This window comes from Canis aureus, chromosome 32, assembly GCF_053574225.1.
Source record: "Canis aureus isolate CA01 chromosome 32, VMU_Caureus_v.1.0, whole genome shotgun sequence".
Classification (NCBI taxonomy): Eukaryota; Metazoa; Chordata; class Mammalia; order Carnivora; family Canidae; genus Canis; species Canis aureus.
Window position 1 is genome coordinate 41,549,568 of NC_135642.1, and position 17,666 is coordinate 41,567,233.

General features: G+C 38.2%; 1 protein-coding gene across 3 annotated transcripts in view; it reads left to right on the forward strand.

Moving 5' to 3' along the window:
• Positions 1 to 11: 11 nt before the first annotated feature.
• Positions 12 to 17,666, forward strand: part of REC114 (REC114 meiotic recombination protein) — a 101,297-nt gene continuing 83,642 nt past the window's right edge. Inside the window, exon 1 of one of the 3 annotated variants that reach the window (XM_077881807.1) lies at positions 12 to 204. In XM_077881807.1, the coding sequence (XP_077737933.1) occupies positions 46 to 204 (159 nt within the window). In that variant the 5' untranslated portion in view covers positions 12 to 45. The remainder of the gene's footprint in view (positions 205 to 17,666) is intronic. The other 2 variants (XM_077881808.1, XM_077881806.1) reach the window with 2 other exon arrangements.

Genomic DNA, 17,666 nt, shown 5'->3' on the forward strand with positions numbered 1-17,666 from the left:
GATTGGTTGGCTGTGCAGATTGGCGGGCACATCTGGAGGCCAGACATGGCGGAGGCGGGAAAAGAGCCGGCAGGCCTGGCGCTCCCCGGGGGAGGCGCAGCTCAGTGGCCGCTGCAGCGGTATGGCCGTTTCATGCCCTTGGGCACCGGAGAGCCGGCCGCGACTGGTCAGGACGCTGGGACAGCCTCTGCCCCCGCATGGAAGGTGAGGCCTGAGGGCGGGAAAGGCTGCGAGGCGCTTACCCCACCCCCACCCCGCGAGGCAGGGAGGGAGGACCGCATCCCCGAACGCCACCCTGCGGAAGGAGCGGACACCGCGGGCCGGCGGGCCCGGCCAGCCCACGGCTAACGGGAAGTACACGTAGAATCTCCTAACACGGCCCACTTCCTCCTCCCGTTACACGAGGCCGTCGTCAGTCGGGTGTGAGGCTCTTCGCAGGGTGAGCAAGGGGGGTAGGGGCCCTGCCCTCGTTGAGGTTCCCAGTCCAGTGGAGGACGTGGTATTTATCCAAATAATTTTAACCTTTTTTTTTTTTTAATTTTATTTATTTTTTCATGAGAGACACAGGCAGAGACACAGGCAGAGGGAGAAGCAGGCTCCATGTAGGGAGCCCGACGGGGGACTCGATCCCGGGACCCCGGGGTCACGCCCTGGGTCAAAGGCAGGCGCTCGACCGCTGAGCCACCCGGGCGCATAAAGCGTCCCAACTTTGTGATTATTTAAACCAGTTCCACATCCCTTATGTGGCGAGAGGATTGAATGGTCCATGAGCAAGTGGTCATGCCACCAGCCGTCTAGCACTCACACAGAAGGTGTGAGTTATATATATATAACTTAAAACTGTCCTGGTAAAATTATTATTATAATTTATGTAATAGAATTCTTTATAGAATTGTGAGAATGAATAAGTAAATATATATATGTATATATATGTGTTACATATATATGTATATATAAATGTTACATATATATGTAACTTAAAACAGTCCTGGAAAAATTATTATTATGATTTATATAACTTAGGGGATCCCTGGGTGGTGCAGCGGTTTAGCGCCTGCCTTTGGCCCAGGGCGCGATCCTGGAGACCCGGGATGGAATCCCACGTCGGGCTCCCAGTGCGTGGAGCCTGCTTCTCCCTCTGCCTGTGTCTCTGCCTCTCTCTCTCTCTCTGTATGACTATCATAAATTAAAAAAAAAAAAAAAAAGAATTGTGAGCAATGAATAGGTAAATATATATATTATTATATATATTATATATTATTTAAGTTATATATAACTTAAAACAGTCCTGGTAAAATTATTATTATAATTTATATAATAGAATTATATATAGAATTGTGAGAATGAATAAGTAAATATATATATATAAGTTACATATATATGTAACTTAAAACAGTACTGGTAAAATTATTATTATAATTTATATAATAGAATTCTTTATAGAATTGTGAGCAATGAATAAGTAAATATACATATTATATTATTACATATTATATATTATATATTATATATTATTTGAGTTATATGTAACTTAAAACAGTCCTGGTAAAATTATTATTTTTTTATTTTTATTTTATTTTATTTTAATTTTTTTTTATTGGAATTCAATTTGCCAACATATAGTATAACACCCAGTGCTCATCCCACCAAGTGCCCCCCTCAAGGTCCATCACCCAGTCACCCCAAACCCCTGCCCACCTCCCTTCCCACTACTCCTTGTTCCTTTCCCAGAATTAGGAGTCTCTCATGTTTTGTCACCCTCACTGATATTTTCACTCATTTTCTCTCCTTTCCCTTTATTCCCTTTCACTAATTTTTATATTCCCCAAATGAATGAGACCATATAATGCTTTCCCGATTGACTTATTTCAGTCCTGGTAAAATTATGTAAGTGTTTGCTGTTATTTGTTGTGGTGGTATATATACATATATATTTTTTAAAAGATTTTATTTATTTATTCATGAGAGACACAGAGAGAGAGAGAGGCAGAGACACAGGCAGAGGGAGAAGCAGGCTCCATGCATGGAGCCCGACATGGGACTCAATACCGGGATTTCAGGATCACGCCCTGGACCGAAGGCGGTGCTAAACCACTGAGCCAGGCTGCCTGTGGTGGTATATTTCAATGCTAAGAATTGCGAGTCATTCAGTTCCTTTTGGTCTGGTTTGACTATGTGATGTGGGCCCTGAGTTTTACATTATGCCTGTGCATGTGTATGTTAGTACAGTTTAGGCAACAGTGTGTAGAAGAGTAAAAGAACAAATATTTCAGGTAGAGTTTGCAGCATGTGCAAAGGCCCTACACCTGGAAAACCTCAGCACGGATGATGTACACAGAAAAAAGAATAAGGCTGGTACTTTAGAAAACAAAGGGGGAGTGATAGCACAAGATAGGATTACCTAGAGAGGTAGACAGGTGCCTGGTGAACATTGGCCTAAAACCACTTGGAAGCTACTAAAGGGTTTTTTAAGCAGGACAATTTTCATATTTGAAAAATCACTCTAGCTGAAGTCTGAAGAAGTTGAAAGGGAATATGAGTAGATTAAGGAAGACCACTTGGAATGCTGTTGTAGCAGGCAAACGATGATAATGACTTAGACTGGGATGAGGTGGTTGGGGAGGACGGCAGTAGGGATAGGGAAGTTGGACATATTAAAACTGTATTTTGGAGGCCAACATGGTAGGACTTGGAGGTTGATTGGATATGGATGGTGACAGTAAAGGTCTTCTGGGTTTCTTGCTGGAGCAACTGGTAGATGGTTGGGGAATGGAAAACATTGGAGGAGGAACAGTGAGAGAAAGATTCAAGGCTTCAGTTTTGGATATATTGAGTTTAAATGTGTTTGTGAAGCATTCAAGTGGAAATGTTGAATAGGTAAGTTGGGTATACTGGTATAGAAGAAAGATGTAGGCTGGAGATGAATATGTTAACAGCATGAAGGTGATATTTGTAGTTATGAGATTACATGAGGTTCCAGGACCAAATCCCAAGATGGCCCAAAATTTGTAGGTTAGATAGAGGGGACAGAGTCCCTGAAGAAGATTGGCAGGGGACAGGAAGTTGGGAGGCACCCAGGAGAATCAAAGCTACAGAATATTAAGAGGGAGAGAACTGTAAACTTTGTTGAATGATGCTGCAAAGTGGAGAAAAATGATGAGTAAGGGATGGCCATTGGATTTAGCAACGTAAAGGTCCTTATGGTCTTTACCAAGAGAAGTTTCCGTGGAGTGAAGGGTGGAAGCCAGACGAGGTGAGCTGAAGGGTGAGGGAGTGGAGCCTTACCGAGAGGCTTGGCTGTGGATGAGAGTAGAGATGGGGCACAAGGAATTGTTCACCAAATTCTCAAATATTAGAGCCAGGGGACTACTTAAAGCTTGAAATCAATATATCTAGAACCATAAAAAAGGCATTCAATGCCTAGTTGTACTTTTGCAGAATGGTATATCCTGAGAAATTATATAGGCTGCAAATGCAAAATAGGATGAATAAAGTTAAATTGAAAGATGACTGATCTATAATTGTGTTATAAAAAACTAGGAATATTTAAGGAATATTCAGTTTCTGAGACTGTCCAACAGGTTCCTTCATATTCTCTTAACGCCCCTGCAAACCCTCTCCTAAGGCATCTGCCTCGGGTGCATTGGCTCAGATGCATATGGGTAACTCTCAGATTCTTATCATGCAACCCAGAGGCCATGGACATTTGGCTATTGTAAGGAGTTCATTGTTATTACAGTTATTTTCCTCCTCCTTTTTGCAAAGCTCTTCATAATTGCTTATGAGGAATGGCACTTTTCAACAGTTTTCAAATGTTTGGCATAAAGCCACAGCTATAATGACAAGAGATGAAGTTGGTTTTTGCAGTGCTTTTGAAAACTGAACATTTGTACCTTCCTTTGAATCTGTGCTGAAGCATCCTACCTGCTGTGATCAGTTTCAGCCTAGGTCTCTCATTTTTCTTTTTGGAAAAACGAAAGAGAAAACAAGATTTGTTCTATTTTATGTGCACTGTGACTATTGTGCAATAGTAATAATAAAAGATGAGCCATCTAAAGAACTGTACTAAGTCCCATGTGAATTTCTTATTTTAAAAATGTGTGGTACCTGCAGTAAAAAAAATGTGTGTTAGGTAAAGCATAAAAATATATTATTGTGGAGGATAGAGTCATTCTGGTCGTTTTTTCCCTAGGGAACTTTCAGGCTGAACCTTGGTTGAAATTACTTTGAGCTTTTTCACTTCTTTCTGAAATTATAGGAAGAACTGATCTGGTATTGTTCTATATAGTTACTTAATTACAGGGATTTCATCTCAATGGCCACATGCTAGTGACCACAAAAATGTTGACTCGAGAAAATATGGATACTTCTAAGACTTGAAATCCTGGTTGAGAGGGGGGGTCAAGTTTGAGACATAAATATTATATATAGAACATCTAATATGTGTGTATCGATTTGATTTATTTGTTTGAATTGAATTATTTTTCTGAAAAGCAACTCTCTGGAGATAAGCAACAATTTGGAAGCAAATAAACTTTTTGTAATACTGTAAAAAAAAAAAGTGAAAAAAAAATCAGTGGTTTAGAACCCTGCTACTCAGACTTCTTGTGCATAGAAATCACACGGAGATTCTTTTTTAATGCAAATTACGATTCAGTAGATCTGGTATGCGGAATAAAATTCCGTAGTTCTAGCAAGTTTCCAGATGATGCTGATGGTTCTAGGACTACACTTGGAGAGACAAGGGTTTAGAAGACCTTGCATGAAAGGGGAGCCATACAGTAAAATTAATAAAATGAATCTATGGAGTTATGAAGTCAATCAGATTCATAATGAATATGCAAATATTTTGCTAATAGGGTTAATATTTAAGCCATCTGTCATTTAAGCGGAATGAACAAATGAAATACAAACTTGAACTTGGTTTTAATTCCTTACATCTGTTAGCCCAAGCCTTTCTGAAAAGATTATCATAATAACAGATTGGTCCATTTTGTGTATTTTATATCTGAATATAACTTAGCCTACTAATTTGAGAATAATTTTGAAAGGTGATGTTAATTGTAGGTTGCTTTTAAAGTTTTACCATGTTTTTCAGATTCCAGAATTTCTTAGACATGCCCTAATTGGTGGAACCTGACAATTTCTTATTTTTTCCATTCAAAGGGAAAAAAAAAACCTTTAATTTTTATAAGAGGAACTTAAAATAATTGCCCTACTTAGAAATTAAGAAATAGAATATGAAGTTTGTACTTGAGATGAACTTCTAAATGCAGATTCAACATACTGGATATACGTCCGGTCCTCTCAACAGTGTCCTTTTTTCATTGTATCCCTAGTGCAGGTATGTTAACTAGCACATGATTGCTAGGTACTCAGTGAATGTTTGAATGTGTACTAAGTTTTCTAAACTTTCCTTATGATAATGTGATAATTATAGCACAATAGCTACTATTTATTAGGTGTTTATTCTGGTATATCTCTTACAGAAGTCTTCTGTAACAAATGTTATCATACCGTTTTATAGATAGGTAAACTAAAACTCAGAGAGGTTCAGTGGCTTGCCCCAGAATGCGGGGATAAGTTAAGAATAAAGAATTTATTCAGAGCCTGGTTTTCCTGCCTCTAAAGGTTGTGCTTCCTGCCACTGTGCTGTTTGTCTTCAAAGTGTTGATATTTCATATAGGGAATAGCAGTTCAATGATGTAGATGAGGGATTTTGAGATTAACATACAGAGTGAAAAATGATAAAAATGACAGTAGTTTTTTTTTTTAAGATTTTTAATTTATTTATTCATGAGAGACACACAGATAGAGAGGCAGAGACACAGGCAGAGGGAAAAGCAGACTCCCCACAAGGAGCCTGATGTGGGACTTGACCCCGGACCCCTGGATCATGCCCTGAGCCGAAGACAGAAGCTCAACTGCTGAGCCACCCAGGCGTCCCGACAGTAGGTTTTTTTTTTTTTTTAAGGAAAATTTAAGATTCAGTAAAACTTCAAGAAAATGAATTTTTAAATAGTAAAATAGTAGTTCTTCTTTACATGTCTGGTAATTTTTGATTGGATGCCTGATGTTGTGAATTTTGCTCTGTTGGATACAGGATATTTTTGTATTCCTATAAATATTCTTGAGTTTTCTGGGCTAAGTTATCTGGAAACAGTTTGATCCTTTCAAGTTTTTGGTTTTGTGTATGTGGGTTTTTTTTTTTTAGATTTTATTTATTTGAGAGAGAGCATGCATAAGTAGGGGTGGGGAGTAGAGGGAGAAGCAGACTCCCCACTGAGCAGAGAGCCTGCTGTGGGCTCTATCCCAGGACTTTGGGATCAACTCCAGCTGAAGGCAGATGCTTAACTGACTGAGCCACCAGGTGCCCCTGATCCTTTCAAGTCTTGCTTTTAAGCTTTGTCAAGTGGGACCAGAGCAACATTTGACGTGGGGCTAATTTTTTTCTCACTCCTGAGGCAAAACTCTTTAGGGTATTCTTATCCAAAGCCCTGTAAACTATGAGGGTTTTTACCTGCTGAGAACAGGCTCTATTCCCTGCTCTGTGTGAGGTCTCGGGATTGTCCCCTTAAATCTTTTCAAGTGCTTCTTTGCCCAGTCTCACACACGTATATGCCATATGCCGAAGAGTTAAGGAGTCTCTGCAGGTATCGGGAGTTCTTTATCTGGTACTCTGTCCTGTGAACTGTCGCCACACTGTCCTCCCAGGACTCTCAGCTTGTCCCCTCAACTCAGGGCACCTCACCCTTTTCTACCTTGGCTTCTCCAAGTTCTTCTATGTACTTTGACCTAGAAACTTTCTCCAACAAGTAATCTAGGGCATTCGTAAGGCTTACCTCCTTTGTTTTCCATTATTTCTCAGGAATCATGTTTTTTATTACCTGATACCCAGTGTCTTGAAAACTGTTGTTTCCTCTCATTTGTCCTTTTTTTTTTTTTTTAAAGATTTTATTTATTCATTCATAGAGACACAGAGAGAGAGGCAGAGACACAGAGAGAGGCAGAGACACAGGCAGAGAGAGAAGCAGGCTCCACCCAGGGAGCCTGACGTGGGACTTGATCCCGGGTCTCCAGGATCACACCCCGGGCTGCAGGCGGCACTAAACTGCTGCGCCACTGGGGCTGCCTTCATTTGTCCTTTTTTTTAGTTGTTTTAGGCAGAAGAGTAAATTTGGTCCCTGATACTTTGTTGGTCAGAAATGGAAGTCCATAGAGGGTCATTTGATTCAGTTCCACATTGTCATTTTCCACTTCAGTTCATCATGCGTTCAACAAAATACTATTAAATTATCTACTTAGCATTTAGTTAGGCACTGGAGAGGCTATTGGAACTGTCTTTGTGTTTCATCATGATCTTAAAATATCGGAGCAGTCAGGCACAGGATTACAAGCACAGGCAGGGCCTGATGATATAGCAGTGTTTCTCAAGGTGTCATGGGCTGACTGCTTCAAAGTCTCTTGTGGTGCGTATTGAAAATGCTGTTTCATGGTTCCTGTGCTAGACCTAATGAATCAGCATCTCTGGCGCTCTAGGTTATGTTTATGTACTGTAGTCCATCCTCATACTTAAATTCTGAGGGAAAGGTGAGGAAGAAAGAATAACTGACAAAGTAATACTGATAGTAGATAGCTCTTTACAATTTGTAAAGTATTTTTGTCAACTTTTTCTAATTCTCATAAGTCTTTAGATCTATCTTACTACCATTTTATAGAAGAAGCCGAGGCCTGCCTAGGTTCAGTGGCTTGTCAAAGGTTTACATGGGAAGTAGAACTAATTCTTAAAGTCAGGTCTTCCTCAAGCCAGTCCTCATTGTGCTGTAAACTATCACTTCCTATAATGGTGTTTTCTCTTATGTAGATGTAGGATTCTCTTTGAGAGTTATTATTCTTTCAGATAGCTTGCTTTTTTGGAAGAGTTAACAGGTTATATTTTATATTAATTAGGATTGATATTGACTCTGAGTAACAGAAAATATAACAGTGGATTAAACAAGGTGAAAGTTTATTTTTCTCCACATAAAACTGCAGGGCTGGTATAATATTCCACAGTGTCAGGAACTGAGCAGCCTTCTGTTTTGTTCCTCTGCCACCTTAGGCCATAGTCTAACAGTACAAGATAGAATTGATATCTAGGCAGCTTGGTCAAGAAAGGGATCAAGAAGTAAAAAAAAAAAAAAAAAAAAAAGATATATACCTGCTGTCTCTTAAGGAAGATTTCCCATAAGCTATCACCTAATGCTACCTGCTACAGCACAGTGGCCAGAACTTACAGGTGTGGCCATTCTAACTGCACGGACAGCTGGCATATGTAGTCTGTATTCCACAAGATCATGTGTCCAGCTAAAACCCAGCAGTTCTGTCACCATATGGAAAGGAAAATGGATATTAGAGAATTGTTAAAAGTTGCCACACACTTTTCTGAATCTGGTGACGGCTAAAAAATGAAGGCTTATTCCTGGGATCTCTGGTTGGAACTCAAAGGCATTTTCTAATAATAACAATAATCAAAATACCCTGTTATTTAGTGCATAATTACAATATGGCCATAGGTATGTATCACTACTTGTGGGTTTTTGTGTGTGTGTGTGTGTGTGTGTGTGTGTGTTTTGTCTGGGTATTATGTTCTTGTAATTATGTTTATTATTGTTACTGTTAACACTTAGCAAAATACTGAATTTTTGTAGTTTGGTAATGGGTATGTAGCAGAATCACTTTCATTAGCATATATGCTCTACTAGTTTGTTGAAATAATTTATAAGTCACTTTAGTTACCAAGAGGGAAGCAGCTCATGGCCTACTTAACAATCTTGCATGTTTTTCATATTTTGTAATGCATAAATACCTTAAGGCCAATATATAGAGTGGTGACACTTTCTGAGGGGTCTAAAAAAGCAGGAAAAAAACCCTCCTTAATTGAGTACATAATTTGTCACATCTGAAGAGTAACACTGTTTTAACCTTAAGAAATAAATGCATTTGAAATACTTCTCGGTATTTTCATATATTTCTTTTAACTTTATTGTTTAACTTTATTTTTTGTTTTATTTTTTTAGACAGGGAGAGGGGAAGGTAGGGCAGAGAAGAGAGAGAGAGAGAGAGAATCTTAAGCAAGCTCCAGTCCAGTGCAGAACCCAATATGGGACTCTATCCAACAACCCATGAGATCATGACCTGAGCTGAAATCAGAGTTTGTTGATTAATCAACTGAGCTATACGGGTACCCCCTTTTCTTTTTTTTTTTTAAATGTTAGATTAGTGTTATAGTACAGTCTTACCAAAATACATGCATATAAAATATTAGAAGACTCTCTGATTTAACCAATGTATAAGCTGTTCCTGAAAAGCCAAATTGTAATAGGCAAATTCTATATGTCCATGTGTCCTACCATATTGATGTTGAAATACCACAATAGAGGTCAGGTTGATAATCTTTTTCACAATATTTTATTGAGATGTAATTGACATAACATGTCAATGTTTAGACATGTATAAGTTTTAGATGTATAGCATAATGGTTTCAAATATGTGTATATTATGAAGTGATTACCACAATATTTAGTTAATATCCATAAACTTACATAGTTATAAAGTTTTTTCCATGTGATGAGAGCTTTTTATTTTTTATTTTATTTTATTATTATTTTTAAAGATTTTATTCATGAGAGAGAGAGAGAGAGAGGAGCACAGGCACAGGCAGAGGGAGAAGCAGGCTCCATGCAGGGAGCCTGACGTGAGACTCGATCCCGGGTCTCCAGGATCACGCCCTGGGTTGAAGGTGGCACTAAACTGCTCAGCCACCCGGGCTGCCCTTCTCCTCCTCCTCCTCTTCCTCCTCCTCCTCCTTCTCTTCTTTTCTCCTTCCTCCCTCCTTCCTCCCTCCTTCCTCCCTCCTTCTTCCCTCCTTCTTCTTCTTCTTCTTTTTTTTTTTTAAAGATTTTGTTTCTTTATCCATGAGAGACAGAGAGAGAGAGAGAAAGAGGCAGAGACATAGGCAGAAGCAGGCTTCCGGCAAGGAGCTGAATGTGGGACTTAATCTCGGATCCCCGTGATCGGGCCCTGAGCCAAAGGCAGATGCTCAACCACTGAGCCACCCAGACGTCCCAAGAACTGTCCCGAGAACTTTTTTTAAAAAAAGATTTTGTGTATTTATTTGAGAGAGAGAGCATGAGCATGGGGAGGGGGAGAGGGAGAGGTACAAGCAGACTTTCCTCTGAAAGTGGAGTTTTTCACAGGGCTTGATAGGGGGTGAGTGCGGGGGGTTGGAGGGGTTGGGAAAGGGTTTGGATCCCAGGACCCTGAGATCATGACCTGAGCTGACTGAACCACCCAGGTGCCCTAGTGATGAGAACTTTTAAGATCTTGCCCCAGAAATTTTCAAATATACAATATAGTAGTGTTAGCTATACTCCTCATATTGTGTATTAACATCCCCAGAACTTATAAGTGAAAGCTTGTACCTTTTGACCACATTCATGTATTTTTCCTACCCCTGATCTCTATTCTTCACCAATCTGTTCTGTTTCTATGAATTTAGCCTTTTTTTTTTTTTTTTTTTGGTTTCACATGTAGGTAAGATCTTCCAGTATTTGTCTTTCTGTGTCTGGCTTATTTCACTTAGTGTAATGCCCTTAAGATGCATCCATATTGTTGCAAGTGGCTGGATTTACTTTTTTTTGTGGCTGAATAATACTCTATTGTGTGTATATATGTCTCAAATTATCTTTATTCTTCCATCTGTTGACACTTAGATTGTTTCCATGTCTTGGCTATTATAAACAAAGTTGCAATGAACAAGGAGTGCAGCTATATCTTTAAGATAGTAATTTCATTTCCCTCAGATATATACCTAGAAGTAGATTTGCTGGATCATGTGGTATTTCTTTGATTTTTTTTAAAAGATTTTATTTATTTATTCATGAGAGACACAGAAGGAGAGAGAGGCAGAGACACAGAGGGAGAAACAGGCTCCATGCAGGGAGCCTGACGGACTCCACCCTGGGTCTCCAGGATCACGCCCTGGGCTGAAGGCAGCGCTAAACCGCTGAGCCACCCAGGTATCCCCATTTCTTTGATTTAAAAAAAAATATTTTATTTGAGAGAGAGCGAGCGAGCAAGAGAGAGAGCATGAGCAGGGAGGGAGAAGGAGAGGGAGGAGAAGCAGAAGCAGATACAGACTCCTCGCTGCAATGCTGGGCTCCATCCCAGGGCTCTGGACTCACGACCTGAGCTGAAGGCAGATGCCCAACCGACTGAGCCATCCAGGCACCCTTAATTTCCTTAATTTTTTTTTTTTTTTTTTTTTTTTTTTGAGGAACCTCTATACTGTTTTTCTTTGTGGCTGTACCAATTTATATTCCCACCAATAGCATACAAGTGTTCCCTTTTCTCCATATCCTTGCCAGGATGTGTTATTGCTTATCTTTTTGATAATAGCCATTCTAACACATGTGAGGTGATAACTCATGATTTTTAGTTTATATTTCCCTGATGATTAGTGATATTGAGCACCATAATATATACCTTTTGAACATCTTTTGAGAAAATGTCTTTTTAGGTCCTTTTCCCATTTAAAAACTGGATTATTTGCTTTCTTTGCTATTGAGTCATATAACTTGTTTATGTATTTTGGATGTTAGCCCCTTGTTAGATATGTGGTTTACAAATATTTTCTCCCATTCCATGGTTATCTTTTCATTTTGTTAATCATTTCTTATGCTGTGCAGAAACTTTTTAGTTTGATATAGTCCAGTTGCTTATTTTTGCTTTTGTTGCTTGTGCTTTAGGTGTCATATCCAAGAAATCATTACCTAGAACAATGTCAAAGAGCTTTTTCTCTGTGTTTTCTTCTAGGAGTTTTATGGTTTCAGGTCCTGCAATTTAGTCTTCAATCCCCCAACCCCTTTATTTTTTTAGATGTTGATGGGTTCCCCCCCCTTTTTTTTTAACATTTTATTTATTTATTCATGAGACACACACACACACAGAGAGAGAGAGAGAGAGAGAGAGAGAGAGAGGGGCAGAGACACAGGCAGAGGGAGAAACAGGCTTCATGCAGGGAGCCCAATGTGGGACTCGATCCTGGGTCTCCAGGATCATACCCTGGGCTGAAGGCAGTGCTAAACTGCTGAACCACCCAGGCTGCCCTCTTCAATCCCCTTTGAGTTAATTTTTGTGAGTGATGTAAAATGGGGGACTAGTTTCATAGTTTCATGTGTGAATATCCAGTTTTCCCAGCACTGTGTATTGAAGAGACTATCTTTTTTTCCATTGAGTCTTCTTGGCTCCCTTGTCAAGTATTAGTTGACTGTATATGAATGGGTTTATTTCTGGGTTCTCGATTCTGTTCCATTGGTCCGTGTGTTTGTTTTTATGACAATACCATACATACTTTTTTTATTACCTGAATCTTAAGCCACAGTTAGATTAGGAACCAGAAAGAAGATATAAATATGATAAATGTTTCCTCTGACACCTTTAAATTAATATTTTTCTGTGATGACTTGGTCATTAGAAATAACATTTTTCTTTGAGCTTTCCATATTGTGCTAATGTGAACATTCTAATAAAATGATAAATCATCACTCATTAGAAGTATTTCCCAAGAACCTGAAATAAGTAATTTTTTCCCTCAAACACCTGGATTATATTAGGCATTATGGTATTTGGAATTTGTTAAGACAGTGCATGTAGAATCTTTGTCCTTCTCAGTATGCTGAATACCTTTATTTAACCATACTTTTACCTAATCAACAAAGAAAATGGAAGCCTCTTGTAAAACTTTTTGTTATAAAGAAATTAAAACATAATCAAAGATAGTGTAGTAGTCCAACATGTATGTATTACCAGCTTCAACAGTCATCAGCTCATGACTAGCCTGGTTTCATCTATATCCTATCCTCGTCCATTTTGTTATTTTGAAGCAAATCTAAGACATCATACCATTTCATCAATTATTTCAGTTATTTCTAAAAGGTAAAGACTTACTCATAATACCATTTTTGCCCTAAAAAGTTCCTTAATATTATCAAATATGCTGTGTTCAGATTTTGAATAGTCTTTTAATTGTCATAATTCTCTTTCAACAGAACCATCCATTGTGATTGGTATATCTTTTAATTTTTAAGTTTTCTTTGATATGTTTCCCTGACCCATCTTTCTCCCTTCCTTGCAATTTGTTGGGAGAAAAAAAAAAAAAAAAAAAAAAACAGCTTCTATAGAGTTTCTGATGGTGTGGATTTTGCTGACTGCATCTCTGTGGTGCAGTTAAGGTGATTCTTTGGCCTTTGTATTTCTTGTGAATTGATAATTGAAGCTAGGTATTTGATCAAGTTCAGCTTGGGTTTTTTGTTTTTGTTTTTTTGGCAACCGTACTTAAAGGGGGTTTGGTTTTCTTCCTATTGGAAATATGTAGTACCTGTTTATTTCTCTTTGTGTTGTTATAGCTAGAACCTATAACCGGGAACTCTAGAGCCGTTGATTAGGAATGCAGAAGGTGATATCCTAATTTTATCTTTTTTTCTTAATTTATTATTTGGAATATAAAAATATTTCATATTCTTTACAGAAGTAAAGAAAAAGTTCTTCATATCTGCTACTTTAGCTGATGATTGGTTTGTATAGGAGAGTTAGGATAAATACTTAATTCTTTGCCTTCATTTACTGCTTAAAATTTTTTTTTAGAATCCTCTAGTGCTGGACAGTGACTTTTTCTTTTTTAAGATTTTATTTATTTATTCATGAGAGACAGAGAGAGAGAGAGAGAGAGAGAGGCAGAGACATAGGCAGAAAGAGAAGCAGGCTTTCCAAGGAGGGGGCCTGATGCAGGACTTGATCCTGGGACCCTGGGATCACATCCTGGGCTGAAGGCAGACGCTCAGCCACTGAGCCACCCAAGTGTCCCTGGACAGTGAGTTTTTTATTTTTAAGACTGGAAGCTTTTAAGATCTTCCTCTATCCATTCAATTCAGGATTTTTATCAGGATGTGTTTAGTGTTTTGATTGCCCCACCCTCACCATCAATGCCTGGGATTTAAACCCCTTGTGTCTGTCTCAGGCCTTTCTGCAGTCATGGGATAGTTCTTGCTTATTGAATCATTGCCTTTCCTCAGTCTCTTTCTCCCCTTCCACTTATCTGTTATCCTTAACATTTGTTCTGGATCTGAATTGTTGCTCCACACTGTCTTATCTGGTACACATGAATTCTTCCTCTTTGTAGTTCTGCTCTGTGTTTCTAAATATTTCTCCTACTTGTTTTTTCAGACCATTAATTTGGTTTCAACAATGTCCATCCAGTTCTTCAATTAAACTATTGAGTTTTTTCCTTAGTTTTTATATTTATAAGGCATATATTTAGCTCCAAGACTCTGCTTAAGTGTTAATTATATATATATATATATATATATATATATATATATATATATATATATATATATATATATATATATAAATCTCCTTTGGCAGTTTTGTTCCACTAGGAGCCACCTATTCTGGGTTTTCTGTTTGTTCTTCATTACTTTAGCCTACTGAGTATATTGTTATTTTCCTTTTTCTAACTTAATGCTTTTTTTTACCCTTGTGGCTCAAGCCCAACAGTGAATACATATCATAAGCGGTAAGTGTTGGGAGGTACATGAGTGTCAGCCTTCTGGGCCTTCTGTAAAGGAGTAGGAAGGACTCAGCTAGGTAAGTTGTCCAGCTTCATGGTGACATCTTAGAGGCTGGGTGGCCAGTAGGAATTTTAGAGTAAAAAGGCTAGTATCCTTCTTTTTGAGGGTCTACCAGTTTCTAGGAGTTAGGTTCTTTCCCAAGAACTGGGACATTCCTATCTTTGTCCTTGGGTTCTTTGCTCAAATGAGGGTTTCCTTTCTCTTGAGGGTAGAGAAAATATGCCATCTCTTTTTTAATCTGGATCCTAAGATCTCAACCCATCCTTCTGGCTCATTTGGATGCTGAATCTTAGTAACTGCTCAAAGAGAGGTTATTGGTTTTTGGTTTGGATGTGAGAAGGGAACACTGCAAGGATGCAAGCTACCATTTTTCCTAACCTCCTTGGAAGTCTCTAATTAGATATATTTTTTTAAAAGATTTTATTTACTCATGAGAGACACAGAAAGAGAGAGAGGCAGAGACACAGGCAGAGGGAGAAGCAGGCTCCATGCAGGGAGCCTGATATGGGACTCAATCCCAGGAATCCAGGATCATGCCCTGAGCCAAAGGCAGACACTCAACCGCTGAGCCACCCAGGTGTCCCTCTAATTAGATATTTTCAAAGTGTAAGAACATACTATAAAGATCTTTTAGATGAAGGATTGCAACAAATATCTGAAAAATAGTAAGTATTGAATTCCCAGATATCTGGTTAACCCTCTCATGCCTTCAAATTTTTGTTCAAGCCTCATCTTCTCTCTGATGCCTACCCTGACTAGCCTATGTATATTATAGCTTTCATACCCTGTTTTACACTCCTGATCCCTTTCCCTGCTTTATTGTTTTCCTACCAGCCGTACTTTCCAATATATACTAAGTGATTTACTTATTTATTATGTTAAGTGATGTGTGTAGAGCATCTGACACCCAGAATGGATAATTTTTTTTTTTTTTAATATTCCACTCCCCTAGAATGGGAGAAGATATTTGCAAATGACATATCAGGTAAAGGGCTAGCATCCAAGATATATAAAGAACTTCTCAAACTCAACACCCTACAAACAAAGAATCCAGTCAAGAAATGGGAGGAAGCTATGAATAGGTATTTCTCCAAAGAAGACCTACACATGGCCAACAAGAACATGAAAAAATGTTCCACATCACTGGTCATCAGGGAAATACAAATCAAAACCACGATGAGATACTGCTTTACACCAATGAGAATGGCTAAAATTAATGAGACAGGAAACAATAAATGTTGGAGAGGATGTAGAGAAGGGGGAACCCTCTTGCACTGTTGGTGGGAATGCAAACTGGTGCAGCCACTCTGGAAAACAGTGGTTCCTCAGGAAGTTAAAAATAGAGCTACTCTATGACCCACCAATTGCATTACTGGGTATTTACCCCAAAGAAACAGATGTAGTGAAATAACAGGACGCCCCAATGTTTGTAGTGGCAATGTCCACTAGCCAAACTGTGGAGGAATTGAGATGTCCTTTGACAGATGAATGGATAAAGAATATGTGGTCTATATACACAATGTAATGTTACTCAGCCATCAGAAAGGATGAACATCTACTATTTACATTGATGTGGATGGAACTGGGAGGTATTTGCTGAGTGAAATAAATCAATTAGAGAAAGACAATTATATAGTTTCACTAATATGTGAAATATAAGAAATAGTGAAAGAAACCATAAGGGAAGGAGGGGAAACTGAATGGAGAAAATATTAGGAAGACAAACCACGAGAGACTCTTGACTCTGGAAAATAAACAGAGGGTTGCTGACAGGGAGGTGGATGGGATAATAGGGTGATGGGCACTAAGGAAGGCACGTGATGTGATGAGCATTGGGTGTTATATGTTGGCAAATTGAATTTAAGTGAAAAAAAATGAAAACAAAAAATTCCACTCCCCTAAATGATGACATTATTTTTATAAAATTTCCACAAGTGAAATTATTCATTTATTATGTAGATAGGGAACTTTTTTTTTAAAGATTTGATTTATTTTTTTAAGAGAGAGAGAGAGAGACAGAGATAACAGAGATAGAGAGTGGGAGGAGAGGAGAAGCAGGCTTCCTGCTGAGCAGAGAGAATAGGAAACTCTTTTATTGAATTTCATTGTAATCATGGCAGTAAAATAAATAAGAAAGGGGAAATACACATTATAGTATAAGGCAGGAAAAAAGCGTAACTCTTTAGCCAATTGTTTTTACGTCAAGTTAACTTCTGAACTTTGATTCTTTCCTTAGAGGCTGATATTTTATGTAATTAATTACCCACAAACTAAGCGGTTAAAAAATCTGAATCTCCATTGGTACAATTTCGGCAACTAATGATAAAATTACTGCTTTATTCTCTTTTTTGTTCTTTAGTTTGAAAACATTTAATAATTTAAAAATAATGTTAAGGGTACTATTCAAGTTTAGTAAATATTTTGAATGTAAACTAAAATTTGCACTTTAACAAAAATGTTCCATCTTGTTGCTTGCACTCTTGTTTCATTCAAAATTTTTTTTTCATTTAAAATTTTGAACACAAATATGAATACCAAGAGGTCCGATAAAATGACAGCATTGGAGTAACTCAGATCTGTTTGTCTTTACAATCCCTGTGCTATCATTGTTTATTTTGAATCTAGTTTAAATGCAGAAGAATGTTGTACCACAGGATTGACTCGAACTGTGTACTAAGAAAGGGTTGTAGACAGGAAACTGCTTAATGCTTTGCATTAAGCAGACTTGAAGTCTATTAGATCTTTGTGAGCTATTCTTGAACTACATATGGTTAAGTCTGCATATATGTGGGCCAATGTTTTAACTGGGAGTTTCCCAGATGAATGTGTAAAAAACAAGTGCTTGATAAATAGTGTCTTTAATCTCTACAGAATAATTTAGAATTTTGATTATTGCTGCTGTAACAATTTTCCACAAACTTAGTGGTTTAAGACAACTCAAACTTATCGGTTTATAATTCTGACACTTAGTAATCAGAACTAGGTCCTAATAGG